Consider the following 21,900-nt stretch of genomic DNA (forward strand, 5'->3'; position numbering starts at 1 on the left):
AGAACAGCTTGCCCTGCAGCTGCCTTGGCCCTTACAGTTGTTACGTTTTACTCCAATAATTTCACTTCGTAAAAAGTGTTCCTTAACTAGCAATGGGGAAAACTGCAAAGGAAGTGCACATAGGGTGAAAAAGAAGAGAGCTGAACTTCAGTGGAACTTGGCAAATGTTGTAGTGTCTGCTCTGCCCAGGAATTTGTGTTGGCTGCTCTGATTGTAGCTGTGGTGACGGGATGCATTGGAATTTTTCTTGGATTTGATTTCTGGGGGGGTGTTCCCCAAGTGCAGCCATTTGCATTGCAGGACAAAAGCCAAGCTCTAGCTAATAAATGTCGCGAGTGAACGCCAGTCTTTTGGCAGACTTGACCACTGCTACCTGTTGCAGGGCTTGCTACCTGTTGCAGGGCTTACTGGTGCTTCCTCTGAAGCTGGTGACATTGTCCTGGACAGCATTGGACCACAGGGTTTGATCCACTACAGTTGTTGATCACAGCGGCAGAGGTGCACCCTTCAAAGCAAAGCTTAAAAAATTGCTTCTATGCCTATCTCCTCCAAGTCTTTTAACTAAGAGCTTTGCGATTAATATTGCAGCGGTCTTGCGTCAAGCACAGGTTTTGCTTGTAGGTCCTACTTTAATCTTGAAATACATCATATATTTCTTCTGATTGCTGCCCCTTATGAATTTAGTTAAGCCAAATGTATGCTTATCTTTTCATATACCTTGTTTAACTTAACCATGATCCTGTATTCTGCCACCTTTAAATCAAGCCAGTTCAACAACAGAAACTTTTTGTCAGCATTGTGAAGTCATTTAAATGTACAGCATTGTTCTTGGTTTTAAGAGACACAATCATGTCCATCTAGTCTTGTCAGCGAACTGACATGAGCAGCACAGTTCAGTGTGCTTGCAGACCAGGTATGTACCATTCTGGCAAAAACGTTTCTTGCAAGGGTCTGCACTAGAGGGGAGCTTCCTAAAGCTTGCCTGGATGTTCTTCTATTGAGGATAATAATAACAAATAGTTAATAATATAGGTAATAATAAAGATTACTAATAGATAATAATAAAGGTACCACGTGCATTTTGAAGACGGAAGTGGCTCCATATTAGCTCTGGAAACGCTGTCCTGCTCCCTGGGTTCTCAAACTCTCCTCAGAGAAGGGAAGAATCTGCTCCCATCACAGGACAAAACTACTAGCGAGATTTGCGGCGAAGGGAGGAAGCTGTAATTCCTTAATGGACAAATAAAGCACAAAACTAACCTGTGGTCTGTCAGTATGGGGGAGGTGGAGACAAGAATGCCTTTCAGATATGACCAGTCAGATAATACACATGGCATTCTTAGAAATACTGCCTCTCATCAGTCTGGTTTGCATTACCGGGGAGGCATGCAGCCCAAGAAGCCATAAACGTGTTCCATCTAGAATGAAGACAGATGAAATCCTCTCTAAAATACAGGAGGAAGCCGGCTGGGTAGCAGAGTGACATCTAGTACAAAGTATTTTAAAATCTGAAAAAAAAAAAGATAACCCCTATATTTCTGGAAAAGGACACTGGAGATCTACCTGGAACCAAGAGTTAGATACTGCAAGAACGTGGGCTTTCCTTCTAATTCAGTACTTCAGGTTGCACAGGGCATAAAGGCATTAAGGCATTACCTAAGGCATCACTGTAGAAAATGCAAGATGCAGGACAAGGTATTTCAGAAACGCAGCAGTTTCTTCAGCTTTGGGAACATGTTGGGTGTGGGGGTTTTCTTATTTGGAGGGAAGAGGAAGGGGACAAGATATCTGCTTAGCTCCAGAAAGGATTGTCTTTCAATTTTCTATGGTGGTAGCTTCCTGGAGGTGGGTGGCCTTTTATTCAGGCGTACAGTGAATTGCTGACTGAGAAATCTGTGTAAGTAATGAGCTTTGTCCTACTTCCACTGAAGTCAGCTGGGGTAGGGAGGTTCTCAGTGGCTTTTTTTAATGGGATCAGAATTGGTATCTTAAAAGAGTGTTACCGTATATTAATAGAATAACGTTGCTAAACACATTTTGCCTGACAGGCAATCCTAGGTTGCACTACAGGGCCCTACAAGGTATGAGGTGGGGGGTGCCTGGCCATTAACACGGGTCTTTTTCTGTTTGACTTCCTACCTTCAGACAGCCCAGTTTAGGGCAGCTGGTCACACGAAAGGTCCACTGGCTGGCTGGAATCGTTAAAGCAATGTGCTTTTTCCTTGGACAACAAAAAACAAGAGCCGGTCTCTTTATGGTATGGCTGTTTTAGGCAGGAGAAGTTAAAAACTATCCCCACAGAATATAACCAGAAGACATGTCCAGAAGATTTTCTGATCCACCTAACTAGACTGCTTCACCCTGTCGTGGTAAGAGTCGTGATGGGACTGGAGTCATAACGGTCTAAGGACAGACAGAGAGACAGAGAGTCTGAAATTTGCTGTTTCTGTTTCAGATCCGAAGGTGGCTTACATGCCTAAAAGCTTGTGCGTATTCCTTCAGTAATACGAGTTGCCCCCCCTTGAAGACATTCTGTAAAAATTTCACCTTCTGTTTTTAAGAGGATGAAGCTAATCAGTAGAAAACAAAGTAACTTTTTCTGAGACTGTTTCATTACAGATGAGAAGCTGCAGAGGCACCTCTACGTCCCTCACAGACACCTCTATTTTCTGATGGGTTTCTGTTTCACATTTCAACGTGCTCTTCAATATTAGCCTGCTTGCCGTTTTTTGATAAATTACACCCTGAGTTTACTACACGCTGTATTTCTGTCTGTGCTGTTTTTCAACTGCGGTTTTGCTATTTTTAGAGCTTTATCAATAAATAGTGATGTGCGTGGTTTTGTTTTGTTGTTTTTTTGTAAAGCTCTTTTGTTATACAAAATAATCTACAAAACACTGTCTGGACTTCTTTTGATGTCACTGGCATCTGGTTCTTAATCTCTTAAGTCTTTCTTTCCAGAAGCCTCTTGGATGACGAGACTATTTTTATTCAGAGGTACGGAACGCTGGTTATTACCACGGGAATGGTAGGTGATCACACCTACAGTATGATCCGGACTCCCTACTGCTCTGCAGCTGCTGAAGTTTCCACTCAGAGGTATGCGTTAGAAGGAGTGCCTGAGCTGTTCGCCTACCTGTTCTGTAACTTGGCACCCGTCTGGAAAGACAACTGCGTTTCCTTGTCTTCCCTCGATTATACTCTTTCCTGTAGGAAAACCAAAGCGCGGCTGTCTCAATCTCTAAAAAACAGGCTGCTGCATTTCATTGTCCTGACTCACCAGACATTAGAAAGGTTGTCGTAGCTTGAAATTTCCAGAGAAATTTCAACCCAGGGTGCAGGTGGATGTTAAGTTTGTAATCGCCAATGTCCGTAATGAAGGTATTGCTTTATAACGTTCTTTTAATAGTAAATGGCAACACAGCTAGTGATTTTCTTCCTGCTGTTTTAAAATGCTCCATCATTCCATCAGAGGATGATGCTCAGAAACAAAGAGTCACTATTGTTCAGTCACACTGAGCGACTGGCCACTTTCTCTAGCAGCTTTTTCTTCTTGTGTTACTTGACGGAGTATTAAGTTCCAGGCTTTTGCCCTCATCCCTGTTGTCTCATCCACATTCCTGGATACAGTCCAGGTCTTTCTGTTAAAATACTGCAGTTGCTATTGTGCTGCAGCATATGTATTGACGGATGGATGCTGAAATGCCAGGCTGTGCTTCTGGTTGACTTCTGTTGACTGAGCTTAAAGATTCCCCACTTTGATGTGTTACATATTAGTACTTCTTTTTATCTAGTGTGTTTGATAGAATGCTTTTGTATTACATTTGAGGTTTGGATTTAGAAGAGAAAAATCAATTTAAACTTTCCTTTACATTAGGAAGAGTAGAAAATGGTCACTGCATATCAAAACTGCTAAAAAAACCCCTGGAAAATATTTACGTAAAGTAAGCAAAATTAATCTTGTGTAAAACCTTAATGAACAATGGAAATTATTTCTAATAAAAGGAACTCTAGGCCAAGCCTAAATAATCTACTCTGTTACAAATGTCTACCTAATTATTGGTTTATCCTTGAGGTAAAATCCTTTTAATTGGCTTTCAGAAAGTCTGAATGGAAAACCCTGATGACTTTAGATGTTTGTCACAATTACCCAGGATGGAATACTCGTACCTTTTGGTTTTGTTGGTTGGGTTTTTTTGTGTGTGGTTTTTGGTTTTTTGGGGTTTTTTTTTTAGTTTAAAAATCTGTTTTACCGCACTTGCTTCCCAGCTTTGGGCTGGGTCTGCTGAGGGCTATTTTCATTTTAAAGACCCCTCCCCCCAACCACATCGGAAGAACAGACATAAATCTGAGGGGAAAAAAATCCTTTTACACATGAAGATGGTATCAGCATCAGCAAACTGATTTTCACTTTAGCAAAAAGAAAAGCAGTATTTGGGTGCATCAGGAGAACAAATAGAACAGTTATCACAGTGCAAGGATAAATGGTGTATTGCTAAGAGGCTGATTTCACCCAGCAATGTCCTTTTCAAGACCTGTCTAGTTCTGAGCAAGTGGATGGTCCCAGTTTGGGAGCTCTAGAAACCTAGTTCAGGACTTAGCTGAGCTGCAGTTGCTCACGCACCCGCGGCTCACCAGAAGCCCCAGGCGTCCCAAACCCCGATGCGTGCGTGGACAAGGCAGATGCCTTTTGTTCCGTTGCACTAAGCTCTTCTGCATTCCTCCCACGTACGGTCTCGTATCTCATCGCCTGTTGTTGCTCTCCGACTACCGCGAGGTAGGCTTCGGTGGAGGAACCGTGGGGGAAGAACCTTTTGTTTCCCACCGACAAATGAGCAGTCATTTGCTTAATTCAGAAAACTTGAAGTCTCGCACTTAAAAACAAAAAAACCTTTCATTTCTGGCATGCCAGGTGGCACTGTTTTCATTAAGGATGATTCAGGGCTACTGAAGTCAGTGTTTACACTGATTATAAATATTAACAGCTACCGGTCGGGACAGCGCTGCAACACCAAAGAACCGACGACAAGGACTGGCCATAAAATTACGTCTTACGTAATACTAAAGCGAGAGAAGATCCGGAAGAAGGCATTTGGGATTAACAGAGTGACAGGCACCACACCAAAAAAAAAAAAAAGAAAGAAAAAGCGGGAGAAGAGAATTTCTTCCCCACAAACGGGGCGCGGGGAAAAGCCTCCTTCGTGCGGGGCGACGGCGGGCCGGGGGGCAGCCCAGCACGAGGTGGCGGCCCGCTCCCCGCCGGCGGGCTGGCGGACCCGAAGCCCCTCAGGAGGGCGACAGCGACCCAGAGGGGGTCAAGTTCACGGGCAGAGGGGCGGCAACGGCAGCAGCCCCCACCCGCCGCCCGCCAGGACGGCCGGCGCCGGGAGGGGCCCGGGGCAGCCCCCGCTGCCGCCTCCTCCATCAGCCCCGGCCTCGGCCGTTGCGGCGGCCGCACGCGCCCGGCGCGGCACGCCCCGCCCCGCCGAGCGCGCCCCGCGGCGGCGGCGGCCCCTCGAGGCAGCCCGGCGCGTTCCCGCCCGCCGCCGCCGCTCGCCGCCGGGCGGGACCATCTCTCCCCTCGGCGAGGGGGGGGGCGCGCTCCGCCCCGGCTCCCCGCCTGGCCCGCCTCCCCCCGCGCCGCGCAGAGCGCCCCTCCGCCTGGCGAGCGGCGTGGTCACGCCCAGCGCAGGCATTAGCGCCCCCCGGTGCGGGGCGCGGGCGCCCGGGCATCCTCCGGCGCGGCGGCGGCAGCGGCGGCTCCTCCCCGGCACCTCGGAGCCCCGCGGGCGCGGAGCGGCTCTCGGCGCCAGCCCCGCGCGCTCCGCCGCCCCTCTCTGCGCCGCCGGACAACGCCATGAAGCCGGCGGTGCTGGAAGTAATGAGGATGAACCGGGTGTGCAGGATGGTCCTGGTCACTTCCGTGGGCTCCTTCATCCTCGTCATCTTCTATTTCCAAAGTATGTTGCACCCAGGTAGGGCACCGGCACCGCCGCACCGGCACCGCAACGGCATCGGCACCGGCCCCGCGGAGGGCAGCGCCCGGCTCGGCGCCGGCCCCGCTCCCCGCCGGCGCAGGTGGCGGGCGCCCCGCGAGCCCTCGCCGGCTGCCGCCGGCCCCGGCTCTCGCTTCCCGGCGCCGCTGCGGCAGGCGCGGGGCTCGGCGGCGGCGGGCGCAGCGCCCCGCAGACCGGGCGGCAGCCCCGTCCCGGCCGCCGCCCGGGGCAGCCGCGGGAGGGTCGCCTCGCCCCCCGCAGGAGGGTTCCCGCGGGAGGGAGGAAAGTTGGTTTATTTTAAAATTTGATTATGTTCCGCCTTCTGTCGCGCGTTTGGGGGAAGAGGGACGGCACCGGCCGGCGAGCCTGCCGCGGCGGAGAGCGGCGCCGGGAGCTCCCGGCCCCCGCGGGTCCCTCCCCGCCGAGGGGGGCACCCCGGCCCCCCGCCCCCCGCCGCCGGGGCTGCGGGCCCGCGGCTTCGCTGCTTGTCCTTTGCGGGGCTGCCAGGGCACCCGCGGCCGCCGGCGGGCAACTTCGCGCCGGCTCGCCCAAGTTGCCCGGGGCGGCGGGGGCGGCTGCCCGGCCCGGGCCGTCCCTGCCCGCGGGCCGGGGGAGCCGGGCGGCCGCGGTGCTTGTGCCGGGCCCGGCCGTGCCGCCGGGAGCGCGGGCGGCCGAGGACCGGGGCGGTGCTCCCGGCCGGGCCCGGGCGGCCGCGCAGAGCCGGGCTGCGGGCTGGCACGCAGGGGCGTAACGCGCCCCGGTCCGAGCTCCGGGCGCCCTAACGCGGCTTGGCTTTTCCAGCCGAGAAGCGCAGCGGACGCTGGGGATGGAGCCGCGCCGGGGGGAGCGGGTGCTGGCTGCCGTGGAAGTCACTCGTGGGTCGGCTGCCGGTTCACGCAAAGGTGGGACTGGGCCACGGAAACTTCGCGCCGTGTCTGCTGCACGCACGGATCCGTCGTGGGTTGCAGCGAGACTGCTTCGTGCAGCTTGGCTGTGAAATTTATCCAGCGTGGCAAAAAAAAAATTAATTTTGATCTGCCCGTCTGTCTCACTTTTTCCCCTTCCTGCCTGAGAAATGAGGTGGAAATTGCACTTGCGCTGTCTTTTTGGAGGGATCTGACAACTGAGCAAAAGGGCGAGGCATGTGAAGAGGGAGCGATGCCTCTTAGCAGACCGACAGCTGTAGCTGGCCGAGCGGCCGCGCTTCTTGGCCGGCGAGCCTTCTCGGCCGTACCTGTAAATCTCGCCTACCAGCTCTCGAGTGTCGTGGCTACGGGCATAGCTGTAGCAAACAAGGGAATCGCAGCTTGGTAAAAAGAAAAAGGACATACTCAGTTTGGCTCTTCCTTTCCCTTATTGCGGCTACCAAAGCATAGTTGGTGAAAAATGATTTTTCTGTGAAGTTTTTGGAACCAAAAGGTTGAGGCTTAGCACGCTGATAGGATTAGGAATCAGTAGATCTGCTGTTCTGTGGTGAAGCCAAGTCCCGTTTGGTGTTTTTCTATCAGCTGTCTGCTCCTCCGAAGTTGGTATCATTTGCTTGATGAATGTGTTCTCGTATGGTGCCCATCTGTGTTAATACCTGCCAACTCCTTGGAAAAATTAGCATATTTTTTCTTTCCTGCTGTGTCTGCTCCATGCTTACTGGTTTCACAAGGAACGCTCAGCCCGTAGCAGACCTGGGGAAGGCTCTGTGTCAGGGCTCCAAGGCACCGTGCGGAACTGTTGGTTGTCACACAGCTTCACCAATTTAGTAAAATTATATTTTCATTAGTTGCATTCCACAGGTAACATAGTTTGCATACATACTCAGAAAATTGGGCCAAGCGGTATTTTTTCCCCCTTGTTTCAGATGAATTATACTGCTGGAACACAAACTCAGCATGCAGTAAGTGAGAGACATTAAATATTCTGTGAATTTTTGAATGTAGAAAAACCGCCTTTCAAGAATCCTCAATATGCTCTATAGCTAACTGCTGGAGATTATGGCTTTATAGTCGTGCTATTGTGAAACTATAAATAGGTCGAGATTTTAGTACAATTCAAAGGATTTACTGTAAACTCTGAGGAGAGAATGCGATGCTGTGAAATCACCGGGAGGATAATCTGCACCCGTTTTCTGTTTGACACATATTTAGTTTGTTAGCGTGAGCGGAGCAGATCTGGAAATAAATGCGATCACAACCTGTCCATCTTTATTGTACCTTTTTGATCATAACTGATTCTGCTTTTTTCGTGGGCTGTTTCTGTAGTGGAAACTGCTAGAAATCTATCCAACTCCTCTAGACCCATATAGAGTGTGGTCGTTCAGTTTACGTGCAGTTTGTAAATCTCGAGCAGCTCTTTTCACCGGGTACCTATTATGGAATTATGTGTGTTACCATCTTGGTGGTGGAAGTGACAGATTAATGTAGAGTTCTTGAAGGGGCAGGAGAGAGGGAGGTAGTAGACCTGCCAATGTGGTATACATCAGGTAGCAGATTATTTTGAGGCATTATATCCTTGTTTTAAGATCCGTCAGTAGCCCTTCTTGATGTATGTGTAAACTCACTGGAGCTGAACCCTGGGCAGAGCGCACGTCGGGTGGGATGAGGCTCGAAGTATTATAAGAGCTTTCAAAATCTTGGCCGATGCCCCTTTTTGTTGTGGAGAGTGTTCTCAGTTTTAGCTGGTCTCTGCTGGAGTACGTGTCTTAGGACGGCTACCAGGGGGAGCTGCCTCTCATACCCTGGCTCGCTACCTGTCACTGTTGTTGGTAGCTCGCAGCGCTCTGTAAGATAGGCACTTTACAATTAGAATTAGCTGAAAAATTCCCACCCAAACCTTTTGGATGGAAAATGAGCTCAAGTTCTTTGCAAGAAGTGTCAGCTCCTTGTTTAAAATCTGGCAATTTCTTCACCCACCAAGACTTTCAGGAGACTTCTTCTCTGCCTACAGAGCTTTCCAAACAATTTTAGGTGTGACAGAAGGGGAAAGATGCTCGGAGGCTATCAAAGGATGAGTCCAACCCCCCTCGGGGACAAGGCAACTCTTCATCTGTTAGATGGGCATTTTCCATTTTAGGAGTTCTGAGTGTGGATCTCTTGCTAGAAATGTTAGAAAAACAAATTTCTGCTGAGAGTTTGTTTTTTTTTTTTTTTCTTTGGGATAAATAAATAGGAAAATGACATAGTTAACAGAAGCCTTTCTTAAAAACAAACAAACAAGAAAAACCCCTCACAACAAAAACACACCCAAAGCCTGAAGCGGGAAGGTGAGCTTAGCCTTCTCTTTGTGAAAGAATGTGATGTTGTGTCCCTTGGGCTGTATCTCAAACACCAGCATATTGGAAGGAGATAGGTGCTTTTTGCTCCTTGTTCTTTTTGGCTCCATACCCGTTCTTTGTTGGGAAGCCGGTAGTAAATGTGCTGTCCAGTTAATGCACCTTTGCATTGCCTGAATTTTGGCCGAGATTGCCTACGTGCTGGGGAACCCACCCTCCCAAATTAGGTTCCCCGACCCATTTTTGGTGGGGGAAGGTGAACAGTGCTGCTCTCTGGTGCTCAGGAGCACTGTAAAGAAAACTTTGGAGATGATCCTGGCTTTTGTGGCTTCTCTGCGCGTTTGGGGGACTGTTTGTTCCTGAGGGAGGAAACGACAGCGGGGACTTCAGTGTGTTTTCTTGTTGCCTGTCTAGCCTTTTCCGAAAATGAAAAAACATGTTGCAATGTTTGCTATAGCTGGATAGAGATTTTCCCCGTCTCTCTGCTCAGAATATTTCCCCTCTTCACTCTCCTGCTATGTGCTATCTGCATAACTGCGTGCAACCTGATTATTGCTCCGTGCTCACGGGTCTTCTGTCTGCGTACAACGAGTCAGTCTTGGGGTTTTATATGACAGCCCATTATAGTTCTGTCTGCTGCCTTTCCTGTGAAATCAGTTCGCTCACTAGTCCTTAGCCTGCCTACGCTTTGCCAGATGTGTTTGCTTTCTTCTGTAGACGTCCCAGCTGCAGTGAGGGGGGCGACTCTGTCGGTAAGCGCAGGCAGGAGCTGCTCTGCTAGGCTGGGGTCAGACTGGCGATGTGCTGGCATCCTTCAAGATGAAAAATTCCACGTAAAGGTAGAATAATTAATACTGTCTTTATCTTACCTGAGACAGGTTAATGAAACTAACTTATTCTAAACATGATGATATTTTTTTTTTCCCCCGCTGCAGACCAGAATGTTTTTGCTCTGTTTTTCATCTTCTGTTTTAGACTTCTACTGTTCTCCTGTGGATGCTAACAAAGGATAGATCCTCAGACTTGCCTCCTGTCCGTGATCTTCTCAGTTACGCATGCAGCACTGTATGACTGATAGCTGCTTACAGAAGACTGATGTCTACCCTTGCTCAAATGTCAGAACAGCTCAGATCACATGAGATTTTTTTTTCCTTATGTCTGAAGACAAGCTCACCGTTGGTTTTGATGGAAGATTCTGTTTGAAAATCAATGCAGCAGTCTCCCATCTTGCAGTTGATCCTTGCTTTCTCCCCTGCTTATAAAGGGGAATGAGATCTGCAAAGCAGTGGGTGCATGGCATTCCTTTGATGGACTCCGTATACTGGTTTTAAATTATTCTGTTTGGGATACTGAGAAATGGAGTTCATTTGACAGCCACAAGAATCTGGCCCTCATTTAATTGCATGCAATGAAATCCATCCTCCAGTCGCAGGCAGAAACCCTGCCGTGCGCCTGCGAGGGGGCTGTGCTGTATCCTTTTGTCGGTGTCCTTATAAGCTTTTCATTGATTTCCATGGGACTGCATCATCAGTGTGAGCAAACTTACTCTGGTCCCTCTTCTCGAAGGTACTAGTAGTCTGGAACAGCTCTTTGAAAGTCTTCAGAGTTAGTGAATATTAAACTTATTAGCAGGGCATCTTTTTCTGTCTCAGTACATACGAGTGTAGCTTTTTGCAACAGCTGCTTGCTGACCTTAAGAAATAAAAGTGTCTGTTCCTGAATGTATTCAAGCAAAAATTACCTGGCACTGTCAACAGTAATGTCGTAATAAATTTTAATTTATCAGAGTGCTTATTGCTCCACAGTTACCATTTCTACAATGTAGATTATTATTATTATTATTATTATAAGATTTTAGTATTTTTTTTGTTACTGTGAATCAATATTGGGAAACTGTGTGCTGACTTCCATAGCATTAACAGTCTGTATTCAGAGATGTAAAAGTGTCATGACTTGGCTAAAGTCTAACTTTTTCTGAGATAAAGTCAATGTGAATGGAAGCTTTCTTTTTCCTTTAGGAATAAACATGAATGAACAAGTGTATACAGTTCACCAAGTGCAACTAGTATGTCCATTTTATTTCTCTATAGGGTGAGCATATTTCTGAATTCTTAAATTGTTTCCATTACTTTTTAGAAGTGACAGGTAGTTTATCTTATATTGTACCATATAACTAACTCTAAAAGTGGTTCAGAGAATTGGAAGAAATTAGATCCATGTTACTTTTCCCAAAGCCAGCACTACTGTATTTTGTTTGACTCTGTTGCCAGACATACTGTATCGAATCCAGCCTGACAAAGCTGCTGCAGTTGTCCTTGTGTGAATGTCATTTCAGCACAGTTTTTTTTCCTCTCAAGCCTTTTGGGCTGATGCATATGTATTATGTATCAACTCTAAGGTGATCCTGAGGGAGTTAAGGACAGGGTTGGGGGATGCAAAGGTTTGAATCTGATGTTTTTTCTTGCAGTTTGTTCGTGTCGTTCAAGGCAAATGTTTGAGTTCTGTGTGTGACTTATCTAAGTGTCAATGTAAATCAAATCAAGTGTGGATGTGTGGGTGAAGGGCCCAGTTCAAATCTGTAAAAAGAGCAGGAGTTTTCCCCTTTACATTAAGGAAATAAAATTAAATTCAGGAATTTTGTATTTGTGTAGACCTGCCTGACGTGTCTGGGATAAAGATGAAGAGTTGTCTGTGGTGGGTCATCTAGATTGAGCAGCCACCTACTATATTACAAGGATAACGTTTCAAAGCACGTTTGTGTTTTGTTGGATGTTCTTGTTCCCTGTGGAGCCCATTCATGTAAGATCTTTGCGGACGAGGTAGGTGTTTGTCCTTACAGTTGCAATTCAAACCGTAGTGTTCGGTTAATTCCTCCTTATTTCTGTTTCAGTATTCAAGTTATAGATAGCGTCCTTTTGTTGTGGGCAGAATGCTTGTGTGTGACAAAGCGGTGTTTCTGGCACAAGCCTCATGCTCTAACTAGAAGATGAGACCACCAGAGACTACAGCAAACCAATGAGAGAATTCAGTTCCTAATTATCTCTGGCTCATGCCTCCAGACAGAGGGATTTTCTTGGATTCCAATTTTGTGAATGTAATCAGTGGAGGATGCAGAGTGTTCCCCTTTCATGTAATTGTTTGGCACCTGAAACTAAGGTTTTATGAATAAATCAAAATTCTACCGCGTATATGTCTTGGGCTCTGTGTCGCTTCTCTTGCATAATTTTGTTATCCCCCATTTTTCATTTAATGCCAGATCGATAAATGTAGCTTGTTGGCTTGCCCTCTCCACATGCTCCTTAATAAGGAGTTAGTTGTTGGTGAAATTGTCTGGAGTAGATCCATTCCCTCCTGTCAAACTGAAGTTGTAGGTTTTCAAATGAATGGCCCGAGTTAGATTTCAGCTCCCTCCCCGCTGTCCTCTTGGGCTGTCACACCAGCTGTAGCATCGCTGGGAAGTACCTAATGAAAGGCAGCCAGTGCTCAAATAATGTGCACTTATGTATAAGGAGTAAGTGCACGGAAGGTGCTGACCGTCCCGTGGCGGTGTGCGTCCTCTGCTCTGCCCCGTCTGCGGTGCCCCGTTCGGTCCCTGGGGGCTGGTGGGGAGCCCGTTGCAGAGGACGTGGGAATTGCAGATGTGTCTGCGGGAGCTGGCTTGTTTTACCTGTTCCACTCTATGAACTTAAAGAGGGTTGAAAAGCGTTGTGCTGGCAAGTCTTGGAGGGCTAGAGCAGATGACAGGATCCTCATTTCTGTTAAGTGCTAACAGGGCTTTGACTAAACAGCGTAGTATAAATAGGTGCAGCACAAGCCTTTGTTAATTTGCAGCAAACAAACTTTGTGTCAATGCGAGTCAGGGAAGCTTCCCTGTATTAAAGAAGTTTCTCTGCCTTATGTATTTGACATTTAAATACCCAGTTTGTTATTATTTTAAACTAATATGCTCTTTTTGGTTGTTTTTTACACCTTGCCCAATGTTGGCAATGAAAGGAAATGACAGCTTTGCTTTTGGCCTTATTAATTTTACACATTAGAAATGAGGTCCAAAATGAGGCATTAACATTTAGCTTGTAAGCATCAGAAGGGGGTGTTATTTAAAAGAAATAAAATTCGATGTCTGCCACTGGAAACTTTGGAGTAAAATGTCATTAAAGCATACTGACTGACATTGAGGCTGGATTTGGAAACTTAATATTTCAGTTTTTTTCCTCCTGACAAATTTGAATCTCTGGATTAAAAAAGCTGAGCATGAGCACTTATAAAATGCTGACTTAAAAAAAGAGGGCTGCGGACACAAACGCGTGTGCATGCACACGTACACCCACCCATTTTCTCTCTCCATACAAAATCTGTAGTTGGCGGCCCAAGTAATCCAAATGCATTGATTTCTGAAGTGCAAACCCTTTCTTCCTAACAAGGCTGCTGTAAGGAATATGAAGTTCTTTGTTATTAAAAGAAATCCCAGAAGTGCCAAGGGCTCCACATAGGTGCCTTTGTTATTTTACTAATTGAAACGTATAGTCAGTGTGGTTTCTCATTTCTGCTATTTCTTCTCAACTTATACAATGTTTGGAAACATCCAGCTTGAGAGAAGTAATGATTTTATGAATTCTTTCCAGGCTGTGGAAAAGCAGGAATTTTTATGGGGGTATATCAACTTAAAACAGTAAGACAGCCTCTTCAAGGTAGCCTTCATCTTGTTTGTGCTAGGCTGTAGACACTGAAGGATGACTTTGCATCCGTTACTATCAATCACTGCTGCAACGGCTTCACACTCCTATGAAAAAACTTAAAAGAAGGTGCTGGGGGAAATGGAAAATACAAACAATGCAATCGAGCAGAATTTCTCATGGCACTGTGATGCCAGGGGTTCGGGAGATGGTAACTTTATCCAACAAATGGCATAAAGGGAGGTGGACCACACCATGGAAAAACAGGTGTGAAATGATCACAGCCTGTAAATGTCTGCTTGTAATTTTGCAGTGAGAAGTAGCCTGGGTTTCAAGGATGTGAGTAAAGTGATCTGCATGTGGCTTTGCAGAATCCAGCCCCCCTTCTCTCTCTTCTCTAGTAGGTGAAAGAGGAAGATATGGTCCTTCTCAGAGGTGCTTGGTCTGCAAAGGAACTGCTGCTGCCGCTTCAAATGTTGTCTCAGGCTAAAAGATGCCATCCTTAGTAATCTTAATAGCAGATTGCGTCTTTTTATGTTACTTGGCTGGGTGGTGGGAGACGATGGTTTTTAATTGCAGAGTCCACACATAATAATCCACAAGGAATAAAAGGCTTTGTTGGGTTTCAATCCATTTCTCAAACCCATTGTACTCTGTAAAAAGCAGAGAACTGTGGGGTTTTTTTCCTAGGTTGTTGTATTTTAAAAGCCAACACTTTCATTTTTAAGACATTCTGATAATTGAAGATACGTTTTGTAAATGGTAAAAAGGTGGGCTTCAGGATGCTCAGTAATGCCTTCTGAAGTCACTTAACAAATGACATACTTTGCAGCTAGTCATTTTCATGCTTTTTTGCCTGATAAATGATTATATAAGGGGGTCAAATAAAATGGATAACTTGTAGGGATTTTTGGATTAGGGAAGGTAGACATATAATTAATAAGGTGGTTATAATTGGATCCCATGGATGATCTCTACTGTAATACCTTGTGTTAAAACAAAGAGCTTTAGGTAGTTAAAATCCTTTTAAAGACTATTTGCATTACTGTGCTTTAAAGTTGGTTGGTATGCAGGGAGAACAAAAATGTCTGTATTATCTGAAGTGACCTGACACGGAATAGCACATTCTGCACCCACACTGGTGGGTACCAGGAGCTGAACGTGTCCTTTTAGTAATCTGTATTTTTACAGCCTGTGTTGGAAGTGAGAGCGGAGAATTTATAGTAACTGAGGAGGAGGGAAGTAACACTTTTTAAACACTTGGTGATTAATAAAATGTGTCAGTTGGGGTCATAAATATAAAACTGATAAAGCCTGTCTTGATTATGTATTTTGGTCTTGATTAGCTTCTAAAATATATTTGAGTTTCCAGATGGGGATAAGCGCTTTATCTTTGGAGTTAAATGTGTGTATGTGTGCACATAATTATGAAGTTGATGTAACTGCTAATCATAGAATCATTTAGGTTGGAAAAGACCTTTAAGATTATCAAGTCCAACCATTAACCTAGCGCGGCCAAGTCCACCACTAAACCATGTCCCTAAGCACCACATCTACATGTCTTTTAAATACCTGCAGGGATGGAGACTCAACCACTTCCCTGGGCAGCCTGTTCTGGTGCTTGACAACCCTTTCGGTGAAGAAGTTTTTCCTAATAATCCAATCTAAACCTCCCCTGGCGCAGCTTGAGGCCATTTCCTCTTGTCCTAATGCCTGTTACTTGAGAGAAGAGATTGACCCCAACCTCGCTACAGCCTCCTTTCAGGTAGTTGTAGAGCATGATAAGGTCTCCCCTCAGCCTCCTTTTCTCCAAACTAAACAACCCCAGCTCCCTCAGCTGCTCCTCAGAAGACTTGTGCTCTAGACCCTTCACCAGCTTTGTTTCCCTTCTTTGGCTGTGCTCCAACCTCAATGTCTTTCTTGTAGCGAGGGGCCTGAATCAAGTGGCACAAATACATCAGAGAATCAGGGTGGCTACTCACACGCATACTCTGCCTCTCAGGGACTGCTGTGTCCCGCTCTCTTGGTTTAGTAATTTCTGCAAGATCAGTCAGCTGGACGTTGTGCAAAGTTCCTGCTACTCTTGCATTGTCAATCCTGTGGACAATGCCTGCTGATCTCTGCCTCTCCACCTTCCTTCTTCTCTGCCCAAACCAGAGTTGGTAGTCCTTTGTGGCAAGTTCAGGGAAGCTCGAATAGGATGAACATGGCTGCCTGCTAGGCTGTCGGGTTTGGGGTTTTGTTTTGGGCAAGCCATAAGATCTTATGACTTTTTCTGAAAGGAGTACATTGATGAGTGGTTTGGATATGCTGCTGGTTTAATTGCATGAGGTCTGCATGACTGACAGAAGGAGTCAATGGTCGCTTTTCAGTTGATTTTAGTGAGCACTGGGTCAAGTCTACTGTGCCAGAGCAGAGGCTTTTTGAATTGCATAAAGGGCAAACGTCCCCCGTGGTGGGAGAAATATAGGATTGCAGTCTTGGGTGGAGCTCTGAACTATTTCTCCCCTGTAAATCTGGGTCAGCTCCGTTGACTTGGTTATATCAATTCTGGATTGAAGCTACTATAACGAAAAGCAGAATTTGTCCCTCTGTGTTTTCCTACAGAGCAACATACAATAGAATAACAGCTTTGCTTTTCTGCTTTCTCACTTATTTGTCCTTCACAGAGTACTTCTGCATTCAAGTGAAGGGGAGTTTTTTCCCATAGTGATACATGCGTGAAGTATTGAAGGGGGTGCTGTCTATTTTCATTAGTTTCAGTGGAAATAACATTGACAGATAAGCTATATGTAACCCTTAGCATGCAGGCCATCAATATGATCGAAGTCTTCTGGTTCTGCTGTAGAGCTTCTCTATCCCACGCAGAAAAGGCTATTAATATTTCTGGTGTGACAGCAAAAGTGTAATTGCATTAAAGAAAAACTGGGAAAAAGTTGGGGCCTCTGGAGCAGTTAACTATTTTGAGATAAAACTCTTTTGAGATACTAAATGAGCTGAAATGGATAAGACAGACATGGTTTAATTAAAGTCGTCTTCATATTTGGCTGTCTTGATCGAGCTTGTTGTTTTTTTTTTTTTCCCCCAGAACACATCAGTGTTTCTGGTGAGTCTTTCCCCATTCTGTTTCCCAAATGCTTTTCTTGAAACCTTCCAGAGTAGAGAACGGAGCATTTTTGCAGAGGATGCCGGGACAGTTTGCAAAACAAAAATATACACGGGGCTATTGTGTTGGAATGATTAGTAATGCACAAAGCCTATACATCAGTATAATGTCAGTGACTTACAGCCTCATCTGTCTCAAGAATGCTGTAACCAGCGTGGTAACACGTTACCGTGAGAACTCTTTATGCAACTAGAAATGCATCTCATTCCCTCCAGTGTGGCTGGGCACTGAGGGAAACAGGCCATAATTCTTGCATGTCCAAACTAACTTGGGTTGTTTCCCATTGCCAATCTTTACATAGACTTTTTTCCCCTTCGTTTTAGTTTTCTTTTTACTCTTTAGACCTTTTGCTAGTTTCTACATTCATTGGGATGTGATGTGACCAAGAGAGATTTATTTCGTGCTCCCTTTCCAGCTGTGAAGGGATCTCTTGTCATCAGATTGTACCTCAACTGCTCTTACCTCGCCAGAACGGTTTATGCCTGGTGTACTGCTCCAGCGCTGTGGGAGCCTGGAAACACTGCTGAATGTCAAGCAACGTGTGTTGGTATTGGTTAATGGCAAGTCTGTGCTTTCCTGCTATCTGCTGCAGTTGAAAGCTTTCACTAGCAGCAAGTTAGGAGCAATATTTCTGGAAATCTTTGAGAGTTTGCGCCTGAGTCTACTTCTGTGATGGTTATGCTGTGCTTTCATCAGAAGGCTTAAAAATGTTCCATAAAGTAGGTCATGCTTTCTTTTTCACTGTACAGCTAGGACAACCAAGGCATGGACAGGAAGGGTATGTGCGCAGGGATTTGGTTAGTCGTTTCCCACCAGGTTAGTGACACATTCAGGAATAAAACTTGAGGGTAGGATGGTTTTGTGGAGCCTGACACTTGCATGATCTGAGGGTTGTAATCCCCTTTAGGGTTGGAGTAGATCGTAGTGAGAGCTAGATGTCAAGCACCGCCAAAGTCCCAGCACTCAGCCCAAGGGACACCACTGCAGCCCCATCCAGGTGTGCTCTAGGCTTGTGAGGATGGCTGTTGTGGACAGTCTTGTATGTCCTTCATGGTGCTCCTGCCAGGAAAATCCTCCTGTTGCAGATACATGGGGCTTTGATAGCTCCTTCTGAGCTCTCCTGTACAAGGTGTTGCCTCCATGGGACCATGAGTTGTGGCCCAGGTCATCTGAGTCTTGATGCGAAGCTGCAGACATCCTCTGCTTGGCTGTACTACAGAGCAGAGACATAAACAGTTCTTGCTTCTAATTTTTCACTGTTTTGCCTCTATGTTTAGGTTTCTAAAGTGCAAATCTTTCCTTGTATGTCCTGACAGACGCTGAATGGCCTTTCTTTTCTGGATCAGAAGTTGAAGGCATACTTGAAGGAAAAACATCAAAGGCCCTCGCTAGCTCTTGGGAAGTAATTCTAGTTAGTGGCTTCTAATACTTCAGCGTTGTACGCCCAGCTTGAAGCCAGACTGCATAAATGGAGCTTGGAAGCAAGCAGCAAAACATCCTCCTTTTCAAGTTGAGTACGGCAAAGTTTGCTGCGTAGGAACATTTGACATCTTCGGCGCTTCCGTCACTTGAGAGATGCAGTCACTGACGAGGAGCATGGCGTTCCCTAATGGAAGAGGGATGCTGCAGCTTAGGGAACAGGGGTTCTCCTGCTGGTTCTTTCCTGCCCCGTGCAGGCAGTATTTCAGCTACCTTATTCTTCAGCTGCCTTCTCGCTTGTACTATTTAAGCAACAGGCAGCCATTTCTTTGTCTGGAAAGGTTATCCTCTATGTAGTGTTCAACACAGAAGAGTGGTTGTCCGGATGCTAGTGTCATGACAGTGCTATTGTGTACATGTCTGTCATTATGGTTTGGATGTAGACAAACTGAGATGGAGGCCATGCCTGTGCTTAGAAATCTCTTTTCTGGAATAGCAAGCCTGTTTTACTCGAGATAGCATTGTGATTGGACTGCTTTTGCCAGTAACAGATTTACTAGATTGATGGTCAATGTAGGCGACAAAAAGGCCTGCCTCTTCCCTTTTTGTTTTCTTTTGCCTTTGTGCCCAGGTCTGCTAGAGGTTTTGCTGGCAAATCTAAGTTTGGGGGGGCGGGGGGGGGGAGGGGGGGAGAGAGAGAGAAGAGCAAATACAATAAAACCATACCCTTTCTAGGGTCTTCCTGTGTCAGCAAAGGTCTTAAGTCTCAATCAAGACTGATGTGCATGATCCATCCTGGGTTTTTACTTACACGCCTAGGACTGACATATCTGTAAATTAAAATATTGCCTCCCTGTAAAATACATTGTCCTTGCACTTTGCTTATTCTTATTTCATTGTGGTTTTAAGGTCAAACTTCCTATCACTTTTCAAAAAGGTAACATCAGTGATCTGTGTGAGGGGCTGCAGCTACTGGCTGATGCTCACCCAGATCCTTCCCTTTTAGACCTCCATGTTCTCTGTGGTGGCTGTGGGACATTGCTGGTGTTCATTCCTTGAAAAAGAGATCTCTGGTATAACATTTCATGAATGTGTGTGCTACTGCTCAGAACGGCCTCAGATTTAAATCTAGCATCTTTTTCAGTTCCTGTGGAGGTCTGGGGCATCAGAAGTAATGCTTCATGCAATGCTGTTCAAGGTGGGGAAACTGATGCTACTTAACATGTTTGAAAGGGTATTTTCTACCGCAGTCTTGGAAATGTAAGCAAAAAACTTCCCGTCTGTCTTGCTGAACATGTGTGAGTGTTCCCCACAAATGCACAGGACTAACAGCTGTAGTCTATGAGCTGCAGTGAGGCATTATGAAGAGCCAGACCTTCTGTCAGTGCTGCAAGACATCTAGGAATACTTTTCTTCCTGTCTTTTCCCTCCCCTGCCGATCTGTACGTCTCTGTCCCCCCCATAGTCAAACAAGCGTAGCCAAAAATGTACCTGCGTCTGTGAAATTCTGGGGTTTGTTTGCTTCTTGCTCGTCTGTCGGAGATTAGTTTTGCATTGAATTATGAAAAATGTTGCTCTGCCACAAGTTGTGGCTGGTGCTAGATTGCCAGCAAAATACATCTGCGTATGCACGTTCAGGAGAGGGGCTACTTTAAAACTTCAATTATAGCCTAAAATTACATATGGAGTCTTTTTTTCACATTTAACTTCCTTGCTGGAAATAGCAGGGTTGTGTCATGTTTGTCATCTTTTCTAGCTGTAGGCAGTTTTAAGCATGGCATAGTTATGTAGCAAACTGGAAAAACATACACCCATCATCCTCAAGTGAAGGCATGTAGGAACGGCACTATGGCCGTATCAAATACCATGTACGTCGAATTAAAGGAGCTGATTTTTGGGCAGACAACCAGTGTTTATGTGTTTAGTTTGTGTAGTAGCCCTTTCAGTCCCATCTGTTCTGTGCCCTTTGGGAAGCGGGTTTGCCATTTTTTAACAAGGGAAGACATTGTCAAGTTCGGGGAATAAGACTTGGATTTTATTTTACTCGCTGCTTTCTTCGTCTCTTAGGGAGAAGAGGTTGACCCCAGGAAGGAAGGAAGCTTTGTCTTCCTGGGCTGTCAATACAATTGTCGCTACAATACAAGGTTGAGAGGTCAAAATTGCAAGTTAAGCGCTTATGACCCGAATGCATCTCACTTTCTCATATGCAAGTGAGGCAGCTGCAAGGGGTCATGCTGTGAATGAACATGATCCGAGAACCCCATGTATGTGTTTCTGCATCCATGGTTAAAGTATGGCTGGGACTTCTTGTTAAGGACTTTCATCCAGAACAGAGGGTGCAAAGTTTAGAGTTCATATTCAAGCGGACTGTAGCAATTAGCTGGCGGAAGGTGGGGGCGGTTGGTTCCTGCTTTGCTTTAATCTCTGTCCTTGCTCTTCTGCAGCACCGCTCTACCTTTGTGGCTCTGCTGAAGCAGAGTCCTGTGGCGGGCACACCACAGACCAGATCTTGAGGGCAGGAGCCTGTCGTGCCTGACATGCAGTGGCAACACCAACACATGTAATAGAGCTGCTCCGAACCTATCCGGTTCAGCGTAGGTAGAACCAGCACAACAGAATAGCAAGTTATTGCTGGAAACAGTTGCTGGCTACCAAAGCTGGTAATTCTGACAGATTTATTCAAAGTCACGTGTGACCCTGTGCTTGACCCCAATTACCACTTCACTTCTGAATTGCTTTGAGATGGGCTTCTGTGCAGATACAGGCTTTATGGGAGCTCCAAGGTGTGTATGGAGAGAACACTCTCACTTTCATTACTACTGAAGTAAGGATACGTACGTCCCTGTCTGTGGCACGAGTGAGCTAAGCGTACGTTGTCCGCGCTTGTGTTCTTCACTGCCTATCTCATACTACCTTATACCAACACCATGAGCTTGTGCTAGGTGAGTTGGTCAGCTGGCCTCCTTCCTAGGACAGGCAGATGTGCTGCTTTGTAGGGAGTTAGGCTGAACTGCCACCGTGGGCAGTGTGGACTCACAGCATCTGTGTCAGGATGAGCTGTGCCCCAGCACTGTTCTTGGACAGTGCTGCTAACAGTGGTGTCTGTGGGTAATCTGCTTTATTGAGAGACTAGGTTGCAGTAAAATGGCCAAATCCGTAAAATTAACCTCCTTCCTAGCAACTGTCCACAACCATCCAGGAAGCTGTTGGAGGAGCTGGGAGTTGACCTTCTGTCACCAGGACCATCTCTTCCCTCCCAACCTGCGCATCCCTGTTCTGCTGACATTGCCCAAAGACATGGTCATTCAGTAGTAAACCTGGAGCTCTGTAGGTTGAACAGCCTCCAGGTGGATTGCCTTGTACTGTGGTGTGTGATTAAACTAG

General features: G+C 46.2%; 1 protein-coding gene across 3 annotated transcripts in view; it reads left to right on the forward strand.

Moving 5' to 3' along the window:
* Window positions 1-5,857: 5,857 nt before the first annotated feature.
* Window positions 5,858-21,900, forward strand: part of CHST11 (carbohydrate sulfotransferase 11) — a gene marked incomplete at both ends in the record, with an annotated part of 170,369 nt that continues 154,326 nt past the window's right edge. For 2 of the 3 annotated variants that reach the window (XM_082308561.1, XM_082308560.1), the window contains one exon: window positions 5,858-5,960. In XM_082308561.1, coding sequence (XP_082164687.1) covers window positions 5,858-5,960 — 103 coding nt within the window. Of the gene's footprint in view, window positions 5,976-21,900 lie in introns of all 3 variants that reach the window. The other variant, XM_082308562.1, reaches the window with a different exon arrangement.

The sequence above is a fragment of the Platalea leucorodia genome (assembly GCF_965183815.1).
Source record: "Platalea leucorodia genome assembly, chromosome: 4".
NCBI classification, from domain to species: Eukaryota; Metazoa; Chordata; class Aves; order Pelecaniformes; family Threskiornithidae; genus Platalea; species Platalea leucorodia.